Source organism: Biomphalaria glabrata, chromosome 8 (assembly GCF_947242115.1).
Source record: "Biomphalaria glabrata chromosome 8, xgBioGlab47.1, whole genome shotgun sequence".
NCBI lineage: Eukaryota > Metazoa > Mollusca > Gastropoda > Planorbidae > Biomphalaria > Biomphalaria glabrata.
The window spans coordinates 45,290,110-45,316,520 of NC_074718.1; the positions used below are offsets into that span (position 1 = coordinate 45,290,110).

Below are 26,411 nucleotides of genomic sequence, written 5' to 3' on the forward strand. Positions count from 1 at the left end.
TGTTCGCTGGGAAATTGATGGCCTCAGGGAAGACAGTCGGATGGAGAGAAGAAGAAAAAAAAAACTACAAAAGGTTGACAACAAATAAGAGTTGAAGTCAAATGCGGATGAACTAAATGAATGGTTGGAGTGGGGGGGGGGGGGGGTCAGTGAATGGTATGGTTGGTTTAACTTGACTATTTGTTTTTCCAATTTGATACCGTTAGAGTCACTATATGTACTTAATATACATTCTTGTACGGTAAGGTTTTTTTGAAATTTATTCTAAAGTTAGACCGGGCTTTTTTGTTTTTGGACATCACACTACTGCTGGAAACAACAGGAGTAGCACCATTAAAAGGAGAAGATAACGTAGCACAGAATGATAATGAAACTAAAGCTAACATCCTAAACAAATACTTAGCATTAGCATTCTTCATTTGAACCAAGTAGACAACGTAGGAGATATGGAAGTACAATAAAAGAAGATCCAAAAACTATTAGCAAACATTTAAACCGAATAAAGCATCCGTACCTGATGGTATTCCAGGTAGATTACTCAAAGAACTTAGGAATCTCGTAACTAGAAGGGACTGGAAAGAAACTAACGACCCCCCCCCCCCCTATTTAAAAAAGGAGACAAATGTGACCAGGAAACTACAGACCAGTTTCACTTACCAGCATCACATGTAACATCCTAGAACACATGATATGTAGTAACTTCATAAACCACTTAGACAAACATAATGTCCTCACCCCATACCAACATGGCTTTAGGAAATATAGATCATGTGAAACACAACTAATAGGACTAATTGATGATTTTTCAAAAGATTTAGATGACAGTGAGCAGATAGATGCTATCTTACTAGATTTTTTCCAAGGCTTTTGACAAAGTTCACCACCATAGTTTGCTTAAAAAGTTTTTGGCATTGATGGTCCACTGCATCAGTGGATTAAAGATTTTCTGATAGGGAGAGAACAAACAACATCATTTGCAGATGATTGCATAATATATAGAACAATAAAAACAACACAAGAGAATTACAAAGAGAATTAGATGAATTGCAGAAATGGGAATCAAATTGGAGCATGTCTTTCCACACACACACACAAATGTCAGTTATTAAGAGTAAAAACAAAAAAACTAAAACAAATTAATTCCACTTATCTTATTCATGGCAAACCAGTAACACAGACTAAAAACGCAAAATACTTAGGTGAAATAATAATGGAAAAACTGTCATGGGATCCCCATATTGATGAAACTATCAAAAAATCAAACGAAGCATTAGGATTTATTCAAAGAAAATTCTATAAATCAAATAAGAAGATAAAACTAAAATGTTATTTAACCTTGGTTAGGCCACCACTGGCCCACAAATGAGATTGGACCAAAGCGCTCTGAGCATGCTATAAGCATGAAAGTAGCGCTATATAAAAAGCTATAATAATAATATTGTCATAACCCTATTGGCGGCGCAAAAGGGTTAATGTGTGTGCGGCCTACTGGCACACACGACTGAGGCCAATCACACAGGTCAAGGGCTGTCGATAGACAAAGGACAGCTCGCAAATATGGCGAATGTTATGGCCATCTTATCGTAGGCCTGCGCAGACCAGAGACACAGCGTGTGAGAAAGCGGCAGTTCAAGACCGGAGAGCGTTGAGACCGGGACTGTTAGTCGGCCATGAAGTCGGTCCTGGTCGAGTCCTCAAGTGTTATGTACGAGTCCAGGAAGATATAGAGACAGTAGAGTTCAGTACGATAGTAGTAGTTTATCGTGTTGCCAGTTGTGTCATATTGGCTGTTTTAATTGACCATTATTAAAGTACCAGATTATTTGGAGCTCTTGTTGTCAAGTTCTTGATTTGTTGATGTGTTGTGTTGTGTTTAGCAGTGTTTACAGAAGGCCTGATTAGGAGAGAATCGTAACAGTATGCATCCTCCACAAGGAGGACAGAAATTCGAAGCGCAAGTGTTAATGGCGTATTTATGTTCCTAGAAATAAGTTTCCTTGAAAACTACTGGCTGCTTCACTAGACAAAAATAATGTGACTGAAATAATCGACATTCATCATTCTCTACTTTCAGGTACACAAGCCAGTCTTAATCATTGCTAGTACCCCGTGATTTCTCTTAGAATGTCACTTAATCATTGCTAGTACCACGTGATTTCTCTTATAAATGTCGTCAGCTTACTAGTTTGTCCTGGACTAAACTAGCACGTTACTATTGTATTCAGTTTTAGTCTCAAAATGGGCTGCGGAGAAGGGGGGGGGGGAGAGCACGTCATCGTTTGACCCAGTTCCCCACTTGAGGTCTGATAGTAAGAGCATTGCGTCTAAAGCTATTTCCGAGTGGTCTGCACCCCGGCCACGGTCAAACTAATCGCCAGTATTTCCTTAGTCGAAACCACTTTGTTTCCGCTTGGCATTGCTTCAATCTCAACCTGTGCTGCCATTTTATTTTTTTATTTTTTTTGCCTTCGCATTTGGAGAAAGACTTTTCCCAGTAGTACCACTTTCCTTTTTTTTCATTTCTGTCTATCCGTTTTCATCTGTCACGTGGATAGGCCCATTTTAAACTCTCTCTCACTCTTTCTTTCTCTCTCTCGCTGTCTCTCGCTCTCTCTCTCAATTTGTTGCGTGCTTGTGCGAAAGTTGTGTGTTAAATTGCGTCCCCTTATCAAGAGTTTCCTGTCCTTGTCTCTTGTCATGTGCAGCCAATGGCTGTACACTTGAGTGAGCAGAGCAATGTGACGCGGCGCTGTTGCCATGACAACGATGTCGCTGAAACTCCATCTCGCTCAGCGCCCCTTTTCCTTCCTACAGTGCCTCTGCAGAGGCGCCGCCCTATAGGGGCTGGGTCTGAGGGGTACATCCTGCACGGGCCCATTCTGCCCTTTTATTTATACGCTGACTAAGAACGGATCGAGAACTTTGGAGCGTGGGTCAGTTTGGTGTAGAAAAGGGGGAGGGGCACAAATATAACTTCCGGTTCGCCTGCTAGGTTCTAACTAAGGCAAACGACAAGGAATGGAGATAGACGGTCGACAAATCTTGCATGGTGCCCCAACGGTCCAACGGGTGACGGTGAGGTGTCGAGGTGGTTCGCTACTTGACGCAGTGGAAGGCAAACAAGAAATCGGTATTTTAATTCAGCGTTGACATAAATAAATGACATAAATAAATGACATAAATAAAAATGACATGAATAAACGACGAGCTCTGGAAGTGATTGTAGGAAAGTCCGTTTGAGACAAGAGCTAAGAACGTAGAGGATGATACAGAAATGCTTGGACAAATTTGTACAAGTGCTCCTCCTCAGTGCCTTTAGAGCAGGGATTCTCAACCTGTGGGTCGCGCGTACCCTTTGGGGGGGGTCGAATGACGATTTGTCAGGGGTCGCCTAAGACCATCGAAAATATGGATTGTTTTTGTCTATTCTTCTATTGTTATATGAGTGGGCGGGGGGGGGGGTCGCGTCAGAGTGGGGGATTGTAAAAAGGGGTCGCCGAGCATAAAAGGTTGAGAACCGCTGCTTTACAGAATGGAATGGGTTGCCTGAATCAGTCAGGAAAACCAACGACTTAGCAGTGTTTAAGTCAATGATTAACATGCATGACTAGATAGTCTTATAATATGCGTAGGGCGTAATTATCTTCTCTTTTGAAGTAACGTCTGTAATTTATAAGATGAGACGATAAGATAATGGTGGAAAAGAAAATATTTGAATATGATGATTTAACAGAACATGCACATCAAGATAAGAAAAAAAACAACAACTACATTTCAATGAGTGAACGAATTATTTGACTTGATTTACAGTATGAACTCATTATATGCACAAATGTCAAAGCTATTTTTTTTAAAGTAATGCCTGTAAAGTGTAATGTATAAGTCCTAAAACAAAGTTCTGAAGATCTTTGACGTCTAAATATTTTCTGAAGTTTTCATCTTGAAATGAGACACACAAAAGAGGTTTTTTAAGCAAGTGTGTCGCATTTCCAAGACTGGTTCAACACTTTGTGGCCATCGCTCACTTCTTGTATGCACTAACTTTTTGTGTGCGTGTGTTGGGGATGGAGAGACACTCCTGTTGACAATGATAAGCCAAACTGATCCACACAAAGCTGTAAGTCACTTCCTTCTGTCTTCATTGCTCTCTTCCATCTGCAGGAAATGTTTTGACTAACATTTGTAGACAAAACTGAATCGAGTCCCAGAACACAGCAGCTTGAACTGATTGGACAGACGTTTTCGTAGAGCCCCCAACTGGTTCCTTAAGCTTCAGACTACAAAAACAATTCCTGTTGGGAAACATTAAAACGTGCTGAATTAAATATCAGACTATCATGGCCGGCCTTAGGTCACTGCAACCTATGCGGTCACAATGGGCCCCGTACTTCTATAGACCCCGCGCTAATTCTAGGTGTAAATTATTAAATTAAACCATTATAACTTATATATAATAACAGTGTATCTGCGACCTCTGCGAAAACTCATTAAAAATCACTGAAAAATAGACAAAAAAGTCATTTTGGGATGCCATTTAAATAAAAATAGCAGTGTGAGCTTTCATATAATAAAAATGTATTGCAAAGACGAATGTATTTTCTAATATAAAATCTTAATTTCGACAATATGCTTATCCCTACCCAGACTAGGCCCCGCGCAATCCGTTCCGCATAGGGCCCCGTAATTGTTATGACCGGCCCTGCAGACTATGCAACCTAAGCCAAGTGTATTTCACTTTGAGCAGAGGAGATTTCCGGAATTAAGTCTAACATTTCGTGGTAAGGAGTTGACACCCCCCCACACACACACACCAATAGTAGTTTTTAAGTTTAAGTGGAATGTGTGCATGTAGATTGACTCTCTTTCTTCTCTCTCTCTCTTCTCTCTCTAAATGTAATCTGTAACAAAGTTACGTCCACTGTATTGTAACTTTGTAACCTGTCTAGCGTTACGTGTCTTAGCTGGACCATGGTTCATGTATTATTGAGTGATCCCAACTCATCACTATTGCTTGAGACATCGCGCGAGCGTGCGTTGACTTCTCGTTTGTTAGTCGGCAAACACATTCCCGTGTAATGTGCTGGAATGTCGCTCGATCACCGGACAACAGCAACGAGGCTTGGGGAGCACTCCATGCTAATGCTTTGTCCAGCATGCAAGTGCTCCATTGGTGTCTGTCTTCTCTAACCATTCTTATTAGCGGCTCAATGTTCCATATTTCGAGAGAAAGAGGAGCGAATAATTGATAGTATTATTCTAAACTTGTCATCTTATCTTGATTATCAACTATTACTGGTTGCCATGCACGCCATTGCATCACGTGACTAAGCGCTCTCCAATATGGAGAAATTATTGACGGAGAAATGACTCCTGCACTTAGCTTTGTCTCCCTTTGATCTCTTGGAGTGGATCAAGACTTATAATAAATGTGTCCAGGCCGTGCGACTTGAAGCTTGCACATTTTCTGAAGAAACAAAAATAAGCTTGTGTCTGCTTGATTGTACTTATTAGTCCGACTCTTATTTATGATTGAGAGTTTTATGGACACAATCTTTGGCTTCACTTGCCTTTCAAAACTACTTTGAAATCTAGATCTAAATGTTATTTTAAACTATGTTTAGATATTTTGGCGGTACTAATTTTCAAGCTACATGTTTGGTTAGTGCAAGTCCAAAGATTAAAACCTTTTTTGAGAAGCACAGCCCAAAGTGAAGAAATAAATTCGTTAGTTAGTCAGGGAGGACAAGGTGTGTGTGTGTGTAGAGGAGAATGTGTATGTGGTGTAAAAGAGATTGACACGTGACCAGCACATGATACCTTACGTGCTTCTAACGTTGGCCGTGCCAGCGTAGAGTCTTGATGTCAGCCCAGACCTGACAGTGACATGATTTTTTCATTTATCGATTTCACGTCTCAAGGTAATCGCCGTGTCTGAGATGATTGACTTTATTTTCTTATTAATTGATTTGATAGACAGTGTGTCGCCCTCTAGCGGTGATGTCTGCTAGCCTCCATGGATTCTATAGAGCTCTATTCTAAACCTCTTCCTCAACCATTAGTTCTCATCGTATCAGTTTTTTCAAGCCTTACCAAACTTTGTAGTTCAGTGATGTCCAATCTAATTCGACCTGCGGGCCATTTTAATTTCCCGACACTCTTGTCGAGGGCCACACCAACAAAAAAGAAATGAAATTGACCTGAAACTATTTGATTACAAACCAGTGGATCATGTATTTACATTGATTGATGGGATAATTGAGGATAATTTATTTATTTTTGTACGCTCCAGAAAATGGTTTCACATTTTTGACTTAAAACGTGAGCAACAACATTGTAGATAGCTTTACAACCAACTCTTCTTGCTGTTGTTTTTTTTTTCGGGGGGGGGGGGTTAAATTTTCTCATAATTTCTACAATCTCTTTGCGTAGTTGAACAACATTTAATTCGCGACGCAAACCAAGAATGCAGCCATATTTGTTTTATAAATCCGTGTATAAAGCTAACACTATTTCTTTGCAAAACAAACGTGTTGGGTTATCATGTTCCACACAAAATAGTAGAGATCCGTTCACTTTTTTTCTGGTGGATTCTACAATTAGAGCCCCTTTTCATAAACGCACAAATGCTAAAGGTCACGGTGCCAATCCATCAGAGAAAAGGTTTAGGGCCCTAACGTAGGTTAAGATACATTTTTCCCCCTTTTTATTTGGGGGGGGGGGGATGGGGTATTTTCTACAGTTTGTGCCTAAGTTACGGCGGGTCAGATGAAACCACGCCGCGGGTCGTATTTCGGGCATCACTGCTGTAGTTGAAAGTCGTGTTGTTGGAATACAGTTTGGTTGATGCGAACGTTTGAGTTCAAGTCTTTTGGTCCATGTTCTGATGAGTTGAAACTGGACTGGCATCTGGAGTGATGTCTGGATGGTGTATGGAGAGATGTCTGGATGGTGTATGGAGAGATGTCTGGATGGTGTATGGAGAGATGACTGGATGGTGTATGGAGAGATGTCTGGATGGTGTATGGAGCGATGTCTGGATGGTGTATGGAACGATGTTTCGATGGTGTATGGAGTGATGTCTGGATGGTGTATAGAGAGATGTCTGGATGGTGTATGGAGGGATGTCTGGATGGTGTATGGAGTGATGTCTGGATGGTGTATGGAACGATGTTTCGATGGTGTATAGAGTGATGTCTGGATGGTGTATAGAGTGATGTCTGGATGGTGTATAGAGAGATGTCTGGATGGTGTATGGAGGGATGTCTGGATGGTGTATGGAGAGATGTTTTAACTGTTACTTGTATCTAGCCCCAATCTAGTACGGTTATAACTTGTTTATCTGACGTCTGTCTAGTTGTTACTAAGACCTTACAATAACACTTGTTACTAAGACCTTACAATAACACTGTCACCCGACATGTCATCTGAAGCAGTCAAGAAAATCGTTTCCGCATCGACATGAGAATCAAATATTCCCATGTCACTCAGGTGTCGTCTGGCTTGATCATCAAAGCTGTTTAATGTACTAGACCCACTGAGTAGCACTTTAAAGTTTGTTGTTAGTCTAAACCCTTGGAAGTGATTGTGTTGTTTGGTTAATCCAATGGCACACATTAGTCTGAAAAACTAGTTGCATTAGTTGAATGTTTATGTTGCAAAAAGATAACTACATCTGACTTGAGCTGACAGTTCCAACAAAGCAAATAGGCCAATCTCGAATGTTTCTTCTTAAAATAAGGAAACAAGAGAGAAAGTTCAAATGAATTTCTTCAACAGATACTTGTGATGTTCTATATTCACATTGTTAGTTGGGTGGGAATCTTGTGTGTGACTGGCATCTAGTAGGGAAATGTATTTTCCAACTGTCCATTTGTTTAGATGTCCTATGGGATTTCTAACTTTCATTTGTTTAGATGTCCTATAGGATTTTCAACTGTCCATTTGTTTAGATGTCCTTGAAGATTTCCAACTGTCCATTTGTTAAGATGTCCTAGAAGATTTCCAACTGTCCATTTGTTTAGATGTCCTAGAAGATTTCCAACTGTCCATTTGTTTAGATGTCCTAGAGGATTTCCAACTGTCCATTTGTTTAGATATCCCAGAAGATTTCCAACTGTCCATTTGTTTAGATGTCCTAGAAGATTTCCAACTGTCCATTTGTTTAGATGTCCTAGAAGATTTCCAACTGTCCATTTGTTTAGATGTCCTAGAAGATGTCCAACTGTCCATTTGTTTAGATGTCCTAGAAGATTTCCAACTGTCCATTTGTTTAGATGTCCTATAGGATTTCCAACTGTCCATTTGTTTAGATGTCCTACAGGACATATTACTAGGATAACTCACAGTGGAGTCAACATGTTTTGCTTTTTTTTTTTTTCAGGAAAAAATTCAAATCCAGATCTGGCGATACAGTTCGACTGAGAGAATTACTGAATGAAGGATTGAAGAGAGTGGAGACAAGGCTTAAAGAGACTTCAAGAGACAAAGTAAATCTTTAGTTTTTGTTTAGATGAAATCAAACTTTGACTGTCCCAGCCCATGATAAACTTATCAACAAATCTGTTACCTAGCTGATTGGACTCACTAACATTCTGATAACTTGGAACGAAGAAGCAAAAATGTTCTCCACAAAAACCTTGGACTGAGTAGCCTTTGCATTAGCAGTCCTATTTTAAACATGCCTTCCCATTTTTAAGTAGTGGTTTGAGTGCTGGGACAAGTCCCAAAAAGCCCGTGGAGTCTGGGAGCGCATGAGGCGCCCTGACCGCACTTCCCCATGGTGGAGGCTGTCCAGGCCTAAGCAAGCTATTATAGCACAGTGCAGGACAGGCCACTGTCCTGTTGGCTCATATTTCTCGCGACTATGGCCAAATTTTGATTCACGGTGCCCCCGCTGCGGGGAAGAAGAGGAAACCGTGCCTCATATTCTGTTTGACTGCCCCAGACTTGCTGATCTCCGTCTCGACAGGTCTGGGAAACCCAAAATTCTCGACCTGTATGGCGACATTTATGCACTACGCAAGACAGCAGGGTTTCTGTCCAGGGCTTTTGCAAGAGCCTCTCAAGCCCTCACTCTAATGGAGTTTGATTATGATGATGATGATTTTGAAGTAGGGTAGTTTCAGGTGACAGCCCAATTCAGTGAAAAGATATGAAACTTTAAAGTGCAATTGGACTACTCACAACTGTATTTTGTCTCCAGGAACTAAGTCCAGAGGAACTAGAAGAGGTCAAGTCCTCTGTGGCCTACGGATGCATTAAGTATGCAGATTTGTCGCACAACAGAACCAATGATTACATCTTCTCCTTTGACAAGGTAAACTGGCTAAGTCTAGTTAGTGTATTTCTCAGCTTGTATCTCTAAACTGACTAAGTCTAGTTAGTGTATTTCTCAGCTTGTATCTCTAAACTGACTAAGTCTAGTTAGTGTATTTCTCAGCTTGTATCTCTAAACTGACTAAGTCTAGTTAGTGTATTTCTCAGCTTGTATCTCTAAACTGACTAAGTGTAGTTAGTGTCTCATCTTGTATCTTCTCCTTTGACAAGGTAAACTGGCTAAGTCTAGTTAGTGTATTTCTCAGCTTGTATCTCTAAACTAAGTGTAGTTAGTGTCTCATCTTGTATCTTCTCCTTTGACAAGGTACACTGGCTAAGTCTAGTTAGTGTATTTCTCAGCTTGTAGCCCAAACTCTTAATATGTAGGCCTACTGTTAACAATCTTTTTATTATTTAATAGAAATGTTACCAGACCATGAGACTCTTTAGTAATAATCAACACAGCACTGCAAACTCAACACAATTTATTTATGTTACATTATTTTGTTCTTCTCTTCCTTTCAATACACATTCACACTGTTCCACATTTACACCATTCCACATTCACACCATTCCACATTTACACTATTCCACATTTACACCATTCCACAATCACACTATTCCACATTTACATTACTCCACACTGTGCACCATTCCACATTCACACCATTCCACATTCACACCATTCCACATTTACACGATTCCACACTGTGCACCATTCCACATTTACACCATTCCACTTTCACACTATTCCACATTCACACCATTCCACATTCACACCATTCCACATTCACACCATTCCACATTCACACCATTCCACATTCACACTATTCCACAATTACACTATTCCACATTCACACTATTCCACATTTACACGACTCCACATTTACACCATTCACACTATTCCACATTCACACCATTCCACATTCACATCATTCCACATTCACACTATTCCACATTCACGCCATTCTACACTGTGCACCAACCATAACAATAGATCTGTTAGTGAACTTTTGTTTAACATAAAAATAGGCAGATTCTTAACATGTATGTATGCTTTTAATTTTGTGTATAATGTCTTAAGCACTATTGCACTGTAATCATGATATGACCATCTGCACTAAGTGTATCAAAACTATTTTAAGTTAAGTAGATATCAAATCAGTATTAATGTTTCAGTAGACACTAATCACACAAGTTACAATATTGATGTTTGTACACTACCAATTTAGCTACCAACTTTTCTTCATTTTATGTGAAATAAAATAAATAGTTTCTCAAAAAGTCCCATCCCATTATCTTCTATAATTAATGATAAAAAGAAAGTATGTCCTTCTTAAAACTCTGCTGGACTCTTTGGGATGGTAAAGGGAAAATAGTTTGAAAAGAAAATTAGATTTAAAAGTTGTATGAGTCTCTTATCTAGTTATTGTTCTCTCTAGATGCTTGATGACCGTGGGAACACTGCAGCCTACCTATTGTATGCTAACACCAGAATCAGGCAAGTACACTTGAAATAAGGGAGAGCATGTATGCTCTATGATGTCTCAGTGGGAAGGTTGGGGTTCTAGTCTCATATATATATATATAGTTCGTCCATCGTGGTTCGATGATGACCACTTTGTCATGCAGGGGGCTGAGTCTCATATAATATATAGTATAAATCAAATACTTCTAGTCCTGTCAGACATTGATAATAAAAAAAAAGTCAAATATATCCCAAATCAAAGTCTTAATACAATAACAGTTCATCAAGAAGATGATGGTTTTGTAATGAAGTGAATTCAACAGAAAACAATTTTATTATGTTCCAGGTCTATAGCTCGCAGTGCCAGTGTTACACCCGAGGCATTGAGGGAGGCGGCCAAGACGACTGTGGTACAATTGGATCACCCTGCGGAGTGGAAGTTGGCCAAGTGCATCCTGCGATTCCCAGAAGTGATCACCAAGGTGTTGGATGACCTGCTGCTCCATACACTGTGTGAATACCTGTATGAACTGACCACTACCTTCACAGAGTTCTATGACAAGTGTTACTGCATTGAGAAGGATAAGACTACAGGTAGGCATTGAATACACTTGGATTTAATGACGCCAGTGGCTTGGCTAAATTGAATAAAATGGCCAGTGACCCAGTTATTTTTTTCTGAGGTGGGCTGAGTGACCAGTGACCTGATTATTTTAAACTGAGTTGGCTTAGTGAGTGACCCATGAGGTACTGAGGTGGGCTAACTGAATGACAAGACATACTAAAAGGGCAGTGGCAAACGGAACTGACTTAGTATGTTTTTGCTATCACACCGTCCAATTTGAATTACGTCTTATAGAAGTGTCAAGAAATTTCAAACATGGTACATAAATCTTAAAGAGAAGGGGAGAACACTAGGGAAAATTACATTAGATGGCCTCCTTCAGTGACAGTCACAAAACGACTGTGGATCATCTATAAAATGTGATGCCAGGGCATTAGGTATGGACAGAACGATGTCGCCCACACATGTCAAAACAGCTGATGTATCCAAAGGAACAGCAAGTGCTGATACAGTTTGGGCTCTGCCGGGGTGCAGCACTATGTGGTATAAGCTTGTATATGGTCACCGGCTCCTCGTTTTTTCTCAGGGTTGACTCCTAAAGCTGGCGCCTAAACCAGTAAGCTTCTGGCAGGAGTGGGTCGTTAGTACTAGCTGTCTACCCGCCAAGGAGAAGGAAAACTTTTGCTGCTTACAGCTACACCCAAACTAGAGGAAATACAATGATAACAACTTTTATTATTATCATTCACTATAACTGTGGCTAAGAGGTAAACCACTTGGCTTCCAAAGTGGGGGTCCCGGGTTTGAATCCTGGTGAAGACTGGGATTTTTAATTTTGGGATCTTTGGGCGCCACCATGTCCACCCAGCTCTAATGGGTACCTGACACTAGTTGGGGACAAGAGAAGGTGGTTGTTCGTTGTGCTGGCCACATGACACCCTAGTTAACCGTGGGCAACAGAAATAGATGACCTTTACATCATCTGCCCTATAGATAGCAAAGTCTGAAAGAGGAACTTTACCTTTACTATAATAACAGTACAACTTATTATTTAGTTGTTGAATGTGTCAGTTTGATCTACGGTCCTTGCACTTGTACATGCTGAAGTATTTGTTTTGTTTACTGGGTTTCATATTTTCTGAATCTGCTCCATCTTTGTTGTCTCTGTTCCCAGGTGCTATTGTGAAGATCAACATGAGCCGGTTGTTACTGTGTGAGGCCACAGCTCAAGTGATTGCTTCCACTTTCTTCATTCTGGGAATCAAACCTTTAGACAAAATGTAATGACTGCTCAGTAATACCCACAACAGAAACTTGTGTTGACATGAGTGAGAGGGGGAAAGTAGACTGAATCCAGTGCAAACATTTTAGCCAAGATATAAAAATGTAGCTTTTAAATCTTTAGCTTCTATAAGAAATCAAACTATGTTATTTAATGTCAACTCTGGCATACTCATATTTATTGAATTCTCTCCAAATGTTAAGTTATGTAACCCATGTTCATTGTATGCTTAAAGAGAGGCAGGGAGTAAGGAATAAAAGCAGGTACTAAGGAGGAGGATGTTTATGTTACCTAAGGAGGGGGATGGTTATGTCCATATGTTACCAATGATTCTGTTCAATATAGTTTGTGCTTGATGTAACAATTAAAGTTGTCTGAACTGAATCTGTAGTTTTTCCTTATATTACATTAAGACATATAGAGACATTAAGAAACACCAAGACATAAAGAGACACAAGGAGAACTAGTGGAAACACTTTATTTATCAATTAATTCTTCAATCAACCTCTCGGCTTCCCTCCCCCGAAGGAACGCTCTGTCTATACAGGTTTTCATTTGTGTGTCTGTGAGAGGAGTTCCACCTGAAACACAAATCAATCAAATGCTAAGTGGCTGATGGAAATGACATTAATGAAACCAATAAAATAAATGTGCATAAAATATTGGGAGACTCTGGTCTAGTCAGATAGTACTCAACACTTTTGTAATGTTGATTCTAAAAAATGAAATGAAATCACCTGCCACCTTTGTTAAGATTCTTACTTTAAAAAATAACTTTATATATTTATTTAATTCTTTTTTTAAACATGAAAATATACTCTCTAAATGATTTGAGGTCTTTAAGTAGCTTATGTTCTCCATACCATGCACAATGTGGGTAAATGAAATTCTAAGATCTGGTGTGAAGTCAAGTTTATTTCTGCACTTAACTTCATAGCAGCAGTAGAAATCTTTCAAAAGCTGATTTTTTTTGCTTGAAATTTGAATCACTTATTAAATCGATTAGATTTTCATAGACATTTGATGACAATAGAAGCTTCAATTTAGTCTCTTCTAGATCATGAAGGATTTGTTACAAACTTATCAAAATAAGCAAAAAATCCATTCATTTAGTTCAATAGTTCATTTTCTTCAAGATAATCTTGTCATAAAATGTCATTGTTTCAACAAAGGATTTCATTCATAATAGTATTTCTTTTTGTGTTTTTAGTCACCAGTGCTACCTACACAACATACAATGGGCCTTGCTACTTCCTATGTGCTACACCTTTCCTTTTTCCTACCATTTCTCAGCAAAGTCTAGACACCAAACTGTTCTTGATTTGTCATGTAATCATGAATACAGTTGAATCTAGCTCTGTAGTTGGAGTTTTCAGTGAGTCTGTCACCACTGGCAATATGGCTGAAACATGTTTCATTTACACATAGGCTAATGTAAGCAAATGAGTCATTCTTAAGTTTCCTTTTTTGTAACAGCCCTGCGACATCTGTAGAGTTATCCATTGGCAATGCAGATTTACAGCCTCCACTGCAAGTTGGATGGCTGCCTGGTCGTGCGGTTTGCGCGCTGGACTGTCGTTCAGATTTATCGATGGTCCAGGGTTCAAACCCTGCCCGCTCCCATCCCCCGTCGTCCTGCGGGAGGTTTGGACTAGGAAGTAATTATCTTCAACTCTGAAGGAACATCCAAAACATGTAAAACATTTTACAAGTCCATGAGCTTTAAATGAACTCTTTTTGTATGCTAGTAGGAAGATTTTTAACGAGCTGTTACTATTTGTTAGATGTATTGCATTTATTTCTTTTTGTGACACCACCATTTCATATGCTAAGTGAGAGTCTCTCCTAGTGTGTGAGTCTCACAATTAAGTAACAAAGTGATATGATGCCTCTACTGCATTTTCAGTTCTAACCATTGCTAACCATGGACAGTTTCACTTTGTCTTCTAAAAAATATATTTATGACTTAAGAATAATAATAATCTTTATTATCCTTACAATTAGTGCATCAGACAAAACAAAATAACTATAGAAAACCTTTGCATGCGTAAAGTTTATATCAGAAAGTTTAATTTTTCTTTAATGATTTGATTGCCAGGGGGACAAAAGAGTTTTTGTGCCTGTTTGTCTTTGCTATTGGTGTATTGTATCTCTTTTGTGATGGTAAAATCACAAAATCCTTACCCAAAGGGTGATTTTTATTTCTAGAATCTTTTTTAGCTTTCTTATGGATGTTTTTCTCAAACAGCTGCCCAAATGGGTTTTGTTTTTTTGCCAATGACTTTACCAGCAGCATTTAGGAATCTCTGTACTGTTTTGAAGAGGCTGCAAAAATTTTCAGTTTGCAAGTAGTGTAGGAAATGCAACATACACACTGCATCAGAAAAAAGCATCTGAAATGCTACTATGCTGGGTACTTCACTCCCTCCGAAATATAAATAGATTTCATACTACTGGTACTTCTGTTTTTAGTATCTCATTTTGATTAAACCACAGATCTTTGGTTTAATTCTTAATTAAATTTTTGTGAAATATCATATTCATGGAGAAACACCCGAACATAGTTTGGGAAACCCAGACTTAACTATTGCTTTGTACTCAAGCAAGGGAGGCTACCTGGTTTATAAATGCTGCACAAATTGTCGCCTTCTGTGATTATAGTTAAGGCCCCTGTTGCTAAGTCTTCTTCTTCACTGGTTGGATCAACTAACAGAATTTTTCTGCAATAAAACCAAAATATATTCAATGAGTTCAATGAAACGAAATAACCAACCAACTAAAAGCTCAGAAAGGTCAAGTATATTCACTTTGCTAACCACCTCATTTAACTCAATTCATTTCAGTCTAGCAGTGTTAAGTACCTACACTAAGAAATAACCGTTATTACTATTAGCCATAAAGAAGATATGGACTTCACTTATGCTGGGACTCATAGACAGAAGAAAGAGGTAGCTTACTAGTCTAATTCAGGTCAAGAGTTGACATAGACAAAAGTTTGACAACATTAAAGTGTACAAGATGATATTCTCTTTCATTCTGTTCCAAACTTAAGCGTAGTCGAGAGGCTAAGTGCGCTTGAACTTGGCTTGCCTTAGCTACCTAGAAGGGGGCTCGAGGTTCGACACCCGACTCGGGCAGAGTTGTGTTTACTGAGCGCCTAAAGGCAGCACGGAAAACCAACTCCTAGATACCCCCTCCCCCCCCCCCCCCCCAACTGGTCCACAAATGAGATTGGACCAAAGCGCTCTAAGCATGCTATAAGCATAAAAGTAGCGCTATATAAAAGCTATAATAATAATAATAACATTACACATAAGAAACGTGTGTGTGTATGTGTAGCTCAATCTTCCAACTAAAAACAGGATACACACCTCTTTTAAATTACCATCTTAACAAAATAAATTCCACACAACTCCCCCCTTTTTGGTAGACACTGTGCCCACCCTTATGAAACCTTAAACCATATCCTCTTTTTTCCTAATCCACCTTAGGCAGACCCTACTACCACTACAGCCCAACATAACCACCGGCAGTGCTGAACAACTGAAGAAAACAGCACACTATTTTTCTTTGGCACAGTCTGCAAAAAAGCTCACAGCTCAGCAGCAAAAAGCTGGCTAGAAGAAGTGGCTCATAAGCCAGAACTGCTAAGGAAGTGACTGCTCTACAACATAAATCTACAACTTTTTTATCAATTTTCAATCAGATTGTTAGAATAAAAAAAAGGAAAGAGTTGATGAAATGCCAGGTATTCATCAAATTTTAGGCCTTCATACATTCTAAGGTTAGGCTTAAGATACAAAAAAAAAAGTACCCCTTTCAGACTTTGCGATCTATAGAGCTGATAATGTATGGTCATCTGTTTCTGTGACTCACGGTTAACGAAGATGTCATGTGGCTAACACAATGACCAACCGCCTTTACTTTTCCTCAACTAACGTCAGGTACCCATTAGAGCTGGGAGGACTCAGAGATCCCGAAATTAAAAAACAAAGTCTTCTCCAGGATTTGAACCCAGGTTTGGAAGCCAAGCGTTTTACCACTCAGCCACCATGTATGCACTAGTTAGTAGAACATGCAAATATTGCATTGGATGTCAGATTGTAAGATAATTCAAAATCAGTTTTGCCTTTCTACCTGTGAAAGGTTTCATGAACTTTCATCATTCATGGTATATTTTAGTAAGATAATTTTAAAACTCTCAAAAAAAGTATTTTCAAATAATTGTCATTTTGCTGTCCCTGATATTTGTAGATACACACCTTGAGACAGACAAACTTTGAACACTGGTTAATATATGCAAATTAATAAAGAAAACTTGTGGACACTAGACACTTACTTGTCAAATATAGTAAAATTTGTAGACACTAGACACTTACTTGTCAAATATAATAAAACTTGTGGACACTGGACACTTAGAGATGGACAACTTTTGATGGATGGAGACGTCAGTTGTGATCTCTCCCGAGTCTTCATCCACAGTCACCACTGGCAATAAAGCTGAAACAATATGTGACAGAAAAGATTGACAATCGGCTGGTCATCGGCAATACAGTGTAACAGACAATACAGTGACACTGGTGTGGTCACTGGCAATACCCTATAACAGACAATACAGTGACACTGGTGTGGTCACTGGCAATACCCTATAACAGACAATACAGTGACACTGGTGTGGTCACTGGCAATACCCTATAACAGATGATAGCGTGACACTGGTGTGGTCATTGGCAATACCATACAACAGATGATAGAGTGACACTGGTGTGGTCATTGGCAATACCATACAACAGATGATAGAGTGACACTGGTGTGGTCATTGGCAATACCATACAACAGATGATAGAGTGACACTGGTGTGGTCAATAATAAGGTCAATAATAATTCACAAAAGCACACTAGATACCTAAGAAAGCAGTACAGAATACACAAAATATTGAGGTTTTGTCAAACGTAGTAGCTCTATGTATTGAGCGAATCCTCTTGAATCAAAATCTCAGCTCAAGCCAGTCATCCAACCCCTGCCTCATGATGACAACAGTCATTGTTGCATTACAATAGATGAACTAGATAGTACATACAGCGTAATAGATAATATATTAATGTAGATAACTATTAGTAATATATATGCCTAAAATAATAACTAACAATTAAAATTTCTGACTACCCTATTTCATCAAAAGGGCCATTTATTGAGGTTTCTAATTAGGTTAAAAATGTTATGGCTAAGATTCGCTCCAGTTATTTGTACAGAATCACAAGGAACTAGAATGACTGGTGAAATATTTCACTCATTTTAGAGAGAGGAAAAAAATAAGATTCGCTCTAGTTGTTCTACAAAACATGAAACAGGAGAAAGAAACAAAACAAATCTGTGCTACGTGTTTTAGAATGCTTATACTTTAAGATGTAATAGAACAAAATGTGTAAAAAAAAAAAAAGTGTATTATCGGTACTATTCAACTCTCCTAAATACTAATGTGAAATGAACATGACTTAATGTAAATTTTTTATAAATGAACACTATTTAGTTTAATTCCAAAAGCAACATATGCATTCAAAACATGGAAGTCATCCAGAGAGGACTAAATGTGACTCAGCAGAAATGGCTTAGATTAGACAGATTTCAGAAATCACTTACAGAGATAGGGTCACAAATAAAAAAAATTTTTGCCGAACGGATACTCAATCCTAACATGTCATGAGGTTTGTCACCTCCTCCAAGAGAATGAATCTTGTGCTCCAAGGGTAGCACTAACATTGAGGCCAATATCAGGAAAATGCAAACAGGGATGTTCAAATACAATATGATGCTGCAAGTTCATAGAGGACTCCAAGGCAGTGGACATTGGCTGGGAAGAGGCTGCAGACATTGTTGAAGACCAATTTTTTATGGAGACAGCTTGTCATCACACAATGTGCCTTAGCGCATGGAGGATCTAAGTCTAAGTAAGATCCCTAAATGTGCCTAACAATTTCTCCTAATCTTTCATAAAAAACAAACTATGACTTAATCTAAGGAGGAAAACTAACTTACTATTTCTCAGCGCTGCCATCAGTGCTAGCGTACAGGCGTCCATGACATTGCCGTCAAAGTCTAGACATACCAGGTCAATATAGAGTGACCAGACAAGCTGAAATAGTGGACACAGACCCATGAGTTAAGAAAATATTGAAAACAAAAAAAATTCTTTTGAATCAATGTAAAACCAGTAATTACCTTCCCAGGTACAATACACAAGTCTTCAAGACGGACACATTTAGAACTGAAACAGGCAAAAAAAAATAAAAGGCATTACAAACAAACAGCTACAGTTAATCAAATTCAGCACACCACTAACAATGACAGAGTTTTAGAATGAAAACTATTAGACCAGCACTACAGTGAAATTGTGGTTTATTTAAATATTACAATGAAATGATTGAGGCAGAAAAAATGACTATGGTGTAATAGAGGATTATTAATAAATCTCAGCTTCAAAAAGAACTGAGAACTTGTCCTCGAGAAAGCCAACACACCTGGCAATGACTGAGTGGCTTAATAAAACATTACTTGAGACATAACAGACTGCTGGAACTTACTCTGTTAAAAAGTCAACCATATTTTGACTTAAGACTTGAGCCAACTCACTGGGTGGGCCAGGTTTAAAGTTGGTACTACACAAGGGAGGTAGCTCTACGTTTGGAACTGAGGACAGAAAAACAAAAAAAAATGTGCATTGGTTATCTCCCATTTTTTTCTTCAACAGTAGCTTTTCCCTACCTAAGGGGATAATCATTTTACAGATAGACCTACCTAAGTATCCTTTTTTTCCATCACTGGCTGGTTCAGCTACTTCCTGCACAGAGATTTAATTGAATGGTATAGAGTACTGTTAACAAATATAATGTAGTCTCAGGACATTTGAGAACAAAATAAAGGAAAACTAAAATAGGTCAGATAGATCTTCATGGGTTTTTTTTTTCTTCTTAAAACTAGTGAAGCACGTATTATTTTTAAGCTCAATGAAGAGTTTGGTAGAAAAAAAACAACTTCATTTATTTACTTAGTACAATATTTACTATGAACGCATAGACTAGAACGATTGGTATACTCTCTCTTTGAGTTATTCCAATGGCATTTATAGTGTCAAAAATCATTCTACAATAAAGGTTCAATTAATACATTTTTTACAACAGCATTAGTTTACTGTTTTATTTTAGCCAAAAATGGAATGTAAAAATGTTGCTCGTTATGGTTACTTGTATAAAAAAAAAATATCACTGGTTACTTGGACAAAGTTGTATATAACTTTAAATAAAAAACACTTTATGATAATTTTTAAATAACAATTCTATTTTCAAAATTGCAGAGAGCTTCAAAAGATTTTGTAAATATGTAAATCAAACAAAGTAAAATAAGTGAAGCATTATCATTGCATAGAACATCTAGAGAGAGATATACATTTAGAGAGAGACATGAGATAAACATCTAAAGAGAGAGAGTTATACATCACCAAACAAGCATCTGGGGATGTAGGCTACTTATAAGATCGAGAGACCAACAATGCCAATCTAGATCAGAGTAATAATAGTTGGTCATCTATGATTGGATGGGATAAAGTAAGCAATCTATGATTGGATGCAATAAAACCATGTGATTGATAATAGTAGGGACCCTATGATTGGATGAGAGTGCTTCAACTACATGGACTTACAATTCTACCAATTAAAATGTAACTATATAGATGCTATAGTGACTTACAGCCTTTATGCCACATATAACAGATGTATTCCCAAGCTTGACAAGTGAGGACCCTTCAGCAGTTGTAACACAACCTACATGCAATTAAAATTTTTGTTAATACTACAACAATTTGAATGCTGAATTAATAAAGAGCTATCTTTTTTTTTTCAGTATTATATAGATCCTACATTAGACAGTCAACAACTAAACTATATATAATATAGATGTTTCTAGCTGACCTATATTTAGAACAGTTGGACGAAATTCTCCAAGTTCTCTGTTGTCAGGTCTCACGTCTTTCTCCTGCAAGTTTTATAAATATATTTAACATTAGAAAACTAATCTAGACTTTTTTACTACATTCCACTGTACACAAATACAATCTAAGACAAAACAAACAATTAAAAAAAATGTTTTAGTTTTAAGGTCGTATATTTCAACATGACAAGAAAACATTAAGAAACTGGAACAGACACAAAATAGAGCAGTGAGATTCATAACAAACAAATATTCACATTTGACTAGAGAAACACCTTTAGTAAAATTACTAAATTTAGAAAGCCTTAAGGACAGAAGACTCAAAAGTAAAGTAGCAATTATACATAAAACACTGAACCATAATCTTCAAATACAAAAACAAAATTTAATAAAATTCTCTGAAAGACACAAAGATAAAGGCACATTCCTCGTCCCATATGCTAGGACAAATTTATACAGATACTCCTTCTTCCCTATTAGAGCATAGAATGGGTTGCCTGAGCTAGCCAGGAAAACCAGTGACTTGGCAGAATTTAAGTCATTGGTTAATATGCATGACTAAATGCATGACGTGTAGGACGTAATCATCTTCTTTTTTGAAGTAATGTCTGTATTATATAAGATAAGAAGATAAGACATGTTTGTTTGTCAGAGAAAAAGTACATTTAAAACAGATATAACAATCTATAATAAAAAGTCTTGAATTAAGAAGCTGACACATGCCATGGCATATAGTGGTGTAAGAATAGGATGTAGAGAAAGAGATGTAAAAATCAAGACACACCATTCATTGGTGCAATCGAGGATGATTCAAGAACCATGGAAGACAAATAATATTAAGCAGAATTTTCATCTGAGAAGAAAAGCTCTTTAAATTTTTCTCTCCTAATCCATGATACCATCGTTGATTTTACCCCATTGGACCATGACCCATAAACAAACAGATGTGATTAAATGATCATCTAGTTGATGGGGGCCTTCAGACAGAAGGGTCAGTGAAGAGCCAATCATTCATCCTGGCCACAGAATAATATCCTTTCCCCGGTCAAAGGTTCATAAAAGGGATTTATCTCGAACCTTTTGGACATCTCAACAATAACAAACAAAAAAAGTTATTAGAGTTTAATAATAACAGGGTAGTGAAATGCATATGAGCAAAATGAATAATTCTGTTGAAACATGGACATGATTACAAAGAGAAAGAGTTAAATACACACCATTTAGTTTTAAATTGAAACCCCTTTCCATCCAATTCCTCTCTCTGTCACTCTTTTCAATACCATAACTTCTGTCTCCCTCTATCATTTTCTTTCCTATTTATCCTTCTATTATAGAAAAAAAAAACTGTCAACTAAGAACTTCTCTTGTACATATATTAACAAAAACCAAGAAAACTAGGGTTGCTGTTGTCATGTGTATGTTAATTAAAGACTTAAAATCTAAGTTTTCCTGGCTAATTCAGACAACAAAATAAATTCCAAGAGTCAGTTGAGAAACCTCTTGTAACATCCAATTTTAGAAAAGCTATTTAAAAAATTGATTCAAGCAAACGGAACAATCAACAATCATAACTTTTAGCACATTCATGACAATAAGTTTCTAGTTTTGAAGAAGTAAGATACTTTACCAGAAATTTTTCATAGTATTCTTTTGGTTGTGTAATCCTGAAATGAAATTTCAAACAAGAATACATAATAAGACATCACTAAGTGAACAATGTTTAGATAAACTTTAGATAAACCCATGAAATGGGATGCCTGAGCTAGCCAGGAAAACCAGTGACTTGGCTGAATTTAAGTCATTGGTTAATATACATGACTAAATGCATGACGCGTAGGACGTAATCATCTTCTTTTTTGAAGTAACGTCTGTATTATATAAGATAAGTTTATTACTGTTACGTTCAAATAATTTCTGGTTGAGCCTCAACAACAATTTATTCACCTAAAAATTAATCCCAAGTTCAGTGCTGTACTTCATTATAAGAATATTTCCCCTTTCAGACCATACGGTCTATAGCGCAGATGATCTAAAGGTCATCTCTGTGGTCCACCGTTAATGAGCACAATAACCAACCACCTTTACTTTTCCTCAATTAATGTCAGGTACCCATTAGAGCTTGGCGGACTCAGAGGCATTAATCTAGCCTAGATTCTAGAATAGAATTGAATAGATAGATTTCATAGATCTAGAATCTAGATCTCTCTCTATGATATGTATATATATTATAGATCTGTAGTCTACCAGCTCACATACAACTAGCAGGAAATGAGAAGGCTGACACACTCGCCAAGAGTGGGAGAACAAACTCACAAGTAAACTCTGCACTCTATCCAGAAGAAATGAAGAAATTAATTGTAGATAAAATAAATGAGAAATGGACGAGCTCTCATCCAAATCACAAGAAAGATGACGCTTACTATAAGCTATCCCGACAAGACCAACGTCTAATCTTTCGACTCAGGACCGACACAACAGAATGCGACAACACATGTTCCGGAAGCTCAAAATAGGAACCAGTGAAATCTGCCCATGTGGAGTATCACCAGAAAATGCCGACCACGTCCTCCAAAACTGCTCTCTCTACCAAGAGGCCCGTATAAGACATTGGCCCCAAATCACCCCAATAGAAAGAAAACTATATGGAGAGCTCCCTGATTTGGAAACCACTGCGCAGTTCATCTCATGTATTGGTCTAGTCATATGAACACTCCAACATAACAATGAGAACGATGAAGAAGAAGAAATGTAGTCTATAGTATAGAATCTAGTTATAGATTTATAAATTAATGGACGCTATGGCATACGCTATGGTCAAGGCGGACTCAAGGCCTTATTATGGCTTATTAGACTAAGTTAGACAGTAACTAATTTTACTAAGTTAGAAATTAGCCTGCCCTTAGCCTTAGGTTTAGTCTTAGCCTGGTTAAATCCCTTGCCCTTACTAAACTAACTTAGTAAGACTACCAGTTAAGATATACTATAACTATAAGTATAAGTAACTATTATTAACTACTTAACTATACCAATAAGTATAAGTATAACTATAAGCAATATGATTATGAATAATGATATAAAATGATATTAAATATTAGATCTAGATCAAGATCTAGATCTATAGTAGTTTATTTATTTCGGACATTACATGAATTCGGACATTCGCTGTTTTTTGTGGTCATTAAATAATTATTTTAATATGTATTATAAAACTAGCGTGCTGTATAATGAGCTTGCCCATTTTCCAATGATTCTGACCCAATTTCCTTCCATTTAGCTGTCTTTTTATGTAAGAAAAACGAATTTCAAATTTGTTAGTCAGGTTGTTGTTTTTTCCTATGTTACCCAGACGACTTTACCTCTTCCTAGATTTAAGACTATATTTTTTGATTGGCTAATGAGCCCGGCAATATTTATTCTGTTTTTGGAGCTAATTTATTTGATTCATAAGCCAAGTTTTCTAATTCCATACCAAAAAAAAATTAATACGGTGTCCGAATTAAATAACGATTTTCTTACCAAAATTTATTTCGGACAGCCAGTTTTGGACATCAATAAAAATGATCTTATATTATATTTGTTCGTTTGTTGTTTTTTTTTTAATAGAGAATAAATGGGCAAATGTTTGGAGTGAGCTTGGTACATTGAATGAAGTTAAATGCTTAGATCTAGACCTACTAGATAGATCTAGATTTATATACAGAGAATATAGAGGATTCAGTTAGGCAAGAATGGCTATCGTAACCTGTAGGGGCCTACTATACTACAAAAGATCATCTGTATTAGAAATTTATTAAATTAATAAACAAAAAAAACAAAAACATTCAACAGATCTAATCATGCAAACCCCAAACATTCAAAACACATAATGAGAAAATAAACAAACATAAAATAAGTCTAAAAGTCAGTGTAGAAGTCACTATTCCAGTGACCTAATTTTGGTAGAATAAGTGTGTTCATATTTTTATTTTTTGTGTTCGTATTTATGCATTGTTTGAAAACATCGTAATGATTTCATGTGAGGGGCTATGCCTGGGGATCTTAAAATTTAGTTAATGTTAAAATAGAATTAAAATCTGAGTTTCTTGATGCCTAAATATAGAGACTGTCCGAAATAAATTATGGTGTCCGGAATCAAATAATATGGGTCAAATGTGTCAGAATTAAATGAAAACACACAGCCTCTTTAACCTTAAATATAATAACAAATATAGGTTAGGGGAACAAATATAAGTAGTCATCCTTATTCTCCTTTAAGTTTAAGTAAAGAAGATTTTGATATACACGTCATTTTCTTTTCTATGTCAAACCATTGTAAAATAATGCGCTGTCAAAGTCAAACTTTCAAATTTGGGCCTATAGGTGTCCGAATAGCATAAACTACTCTATATATAGTAGCTTCTTATATTAGGCACAGCTCATGGAATTCTCCTTCAAGAAACACGTCGCTTTTTTTGTTTATAATTAATTTGTTTTTATGTTTGGAGCTAAAAACGACGTTTCGGGACAGTGCATGTCCAATTGTAATTAAGTTCCTGTATTTTTGTTCCGCTTTTCCAAAGCAGATGGCAGTTTTTTAGATTCTCTGTAACCAAGTATGTAAAGCTATTGTTTTAACCTCCCCCGGCAATTCATACCCATATAAGGGATGAAGGCTATATTATGAGCCTGTTTGATCGTAGGCTGGTGGAGAGAGGTATACACTAAGCGTGTAGTGTCACAACCTATCATACAGGCAGTGGAGGGAAGGGGGAGAGTGTCATGAAAAGAATTATAAGCATCTATGGGAGGGAGGGGATGTTAAGGTGTAACAAAACGAACATCCAAAATATGAAAAGAAGAGGGTCCTTGGATGGGAATTAAAAGAAAGAGACAGAGAATACATGTAGCCTAGTTGAAAATATCATGTTTATTAAATTATAATAATTAATTTATAGATCTATAATTATATCGATTTATTTCTGTCTGTTTCTACACATAGATTATATATATATCTAGAGAGAGAGAGAGAGAGGCAATATACTATAAATACATATTGCAGAAGTGAATCTACTTCTTTTAATACAATCTAAATAATTTTTAATTAACACAGATATATAATTTATTAGCAATAACATAGTGGTGTTTCTTAACGGTGCTCGATGTGCGCTAAAGGAGAAAGCACAAAAACTGCGTTTATTATAGGAGCATGAAGTGACCTGATTTATTTTAAAATAAAATCTTGGCTATGAGTGGTAATTCAAAGAAACACAGCTATTTTTTATAGTCCTTTAGTTGCAGAATAAGAATCTCAACTCCGGGAGTCAATCTGCTTTCAGTTTTTTTGTAAGTTAAACCGTCACCAAATAAAAATTTGACCTAGTTCCCGAATACGGTGTGCCTAATATAAGAATCTACTATATATATTCTAACGACTAAGTCGTCTAAGTAAGAATAAAATTAGACAGCACAAATTAAGTAACATTAGTACATACTTGAATGTCTTGAAAAGTGGCATATTAAATTTGTGTTAGTTTGTTACCAGAGTCTACCAAACTTTGTAGATCTAGACACAAGAAGACAAAAAAGTCTAATACTAGATTTATTTAGATCTAGATCTAGTACTACACAGACATAGGATAGATCTAGAATCAGGACTAGAATCTAGAATCTAGAATCTTGGCCAATCTAGGCACAGGTCGGTACATCAAATGGAATCAAATTTATTGATATTTGTTTCTTTGCGAGTACTTAACGTTTTTATATTTCATTATTTATATTGTTGACACAGGCCTATATATATATTTATAAATTATTTTTG

At 37.1% G+C, this 26,411-nt stretch overlaps 2 protein-coding genes across 2 annotated transcripts in view; one reads left to right on the forward strand and one right to left on the reverse strand.

The window, feature by feature from the left end:
• Positions 1 to 13,014, forward strand: part of LOC106067158 (arginine--tRNA ligase, cytoplasmic-like) — a 109,962-nt gene extending 96,948 nt beyond the window's left edge. Inside the window, exons 11-15 of the mRNA XM_056037165.1 lie at positions 8,381 to 8,486; positions 9,203 to 9,316; positions 10,758 to 10,816; positions 11,130 to 11,377; positions 12,523 to 13,014. Coding sequence (XP_055893140.1) covers positions 8,381 to 8,486; positions 9,203 to 9,316; positions 10,758 to 10,816; positions 11,130 to 11,377; positions 12,523 to 12,632 — 637 coding nt within the window. The 3' untranslated portion in view covers positions 12,633 to 13,014. The remainder of the gene's footprint in view (positions 1 to 8,380; positions 8,487 to 9,202; positions 9,317 to 10,757; positions 10,817 to 11,129; positions 11,378 to 12,522) is intronic.
• A 76-nt stretch (positions 13,015 to 13,090) lies between these two features.
• Positions 13,091 to 26,322, reverse strand: LOC106058243 (exosome complex component RRP43-like). The gene is made up of 11 exons (XM_056037166.1): positions 26,086 to 26,322; positions 22,242 to 22,278; positions 20,596 to 20,659; positions 20,375 to 20,448; positions 19,427 to 19,469; positions 19,213 to 19,318; positions 18,851 to 18,896; positions 18,668 to 18,764; positions 17,010 to 17,130; positions 15,247 to 15,350; positions 13,091 to 13,211 (listed from the first exon to the last, which is right to left on the reverse strand). Exons 1-11 carry the CDS (start codon positions 26,106 to 26,108, stop codon positions 13,108 to 13,110), a joined length of 819 nt encoding a protein of 272 aa, XP_055893141.1. The 5' UTR covers positions 26,109 to 26,322; the 3' UTR covers positions 13,091 to 13,107.
• Positions 26,323 to 26,411: the final 89 nt, after the last annotated feature.

What these genes read in the sequence shown, in the direction of transcription:
- LOC106058243 (XM_056037166.1), bottom strand. Translation starts at nt 26,108, where the DNA reads ATGCCACTTTTCAAGACATTCAA. An exon ending in TTATATGTGGCATAAAGGCT is followed by an intron (nt 19,470 to 20,374) that starts GTAAGTCACTAT and finishes ATCTCTGTGCAG; the next exon opens with GAAGTAGCTGAACCAGCCAG. An exon ending in ATGGTTGACTTTTTAACAGA is followed by an intron (nt 18,897 to 19,212) that starts GTAAGTTCCAGC and finishes TGCCTGTTTCAG; the next exon opens with TTCTAAATGTGTCCGTCTTG.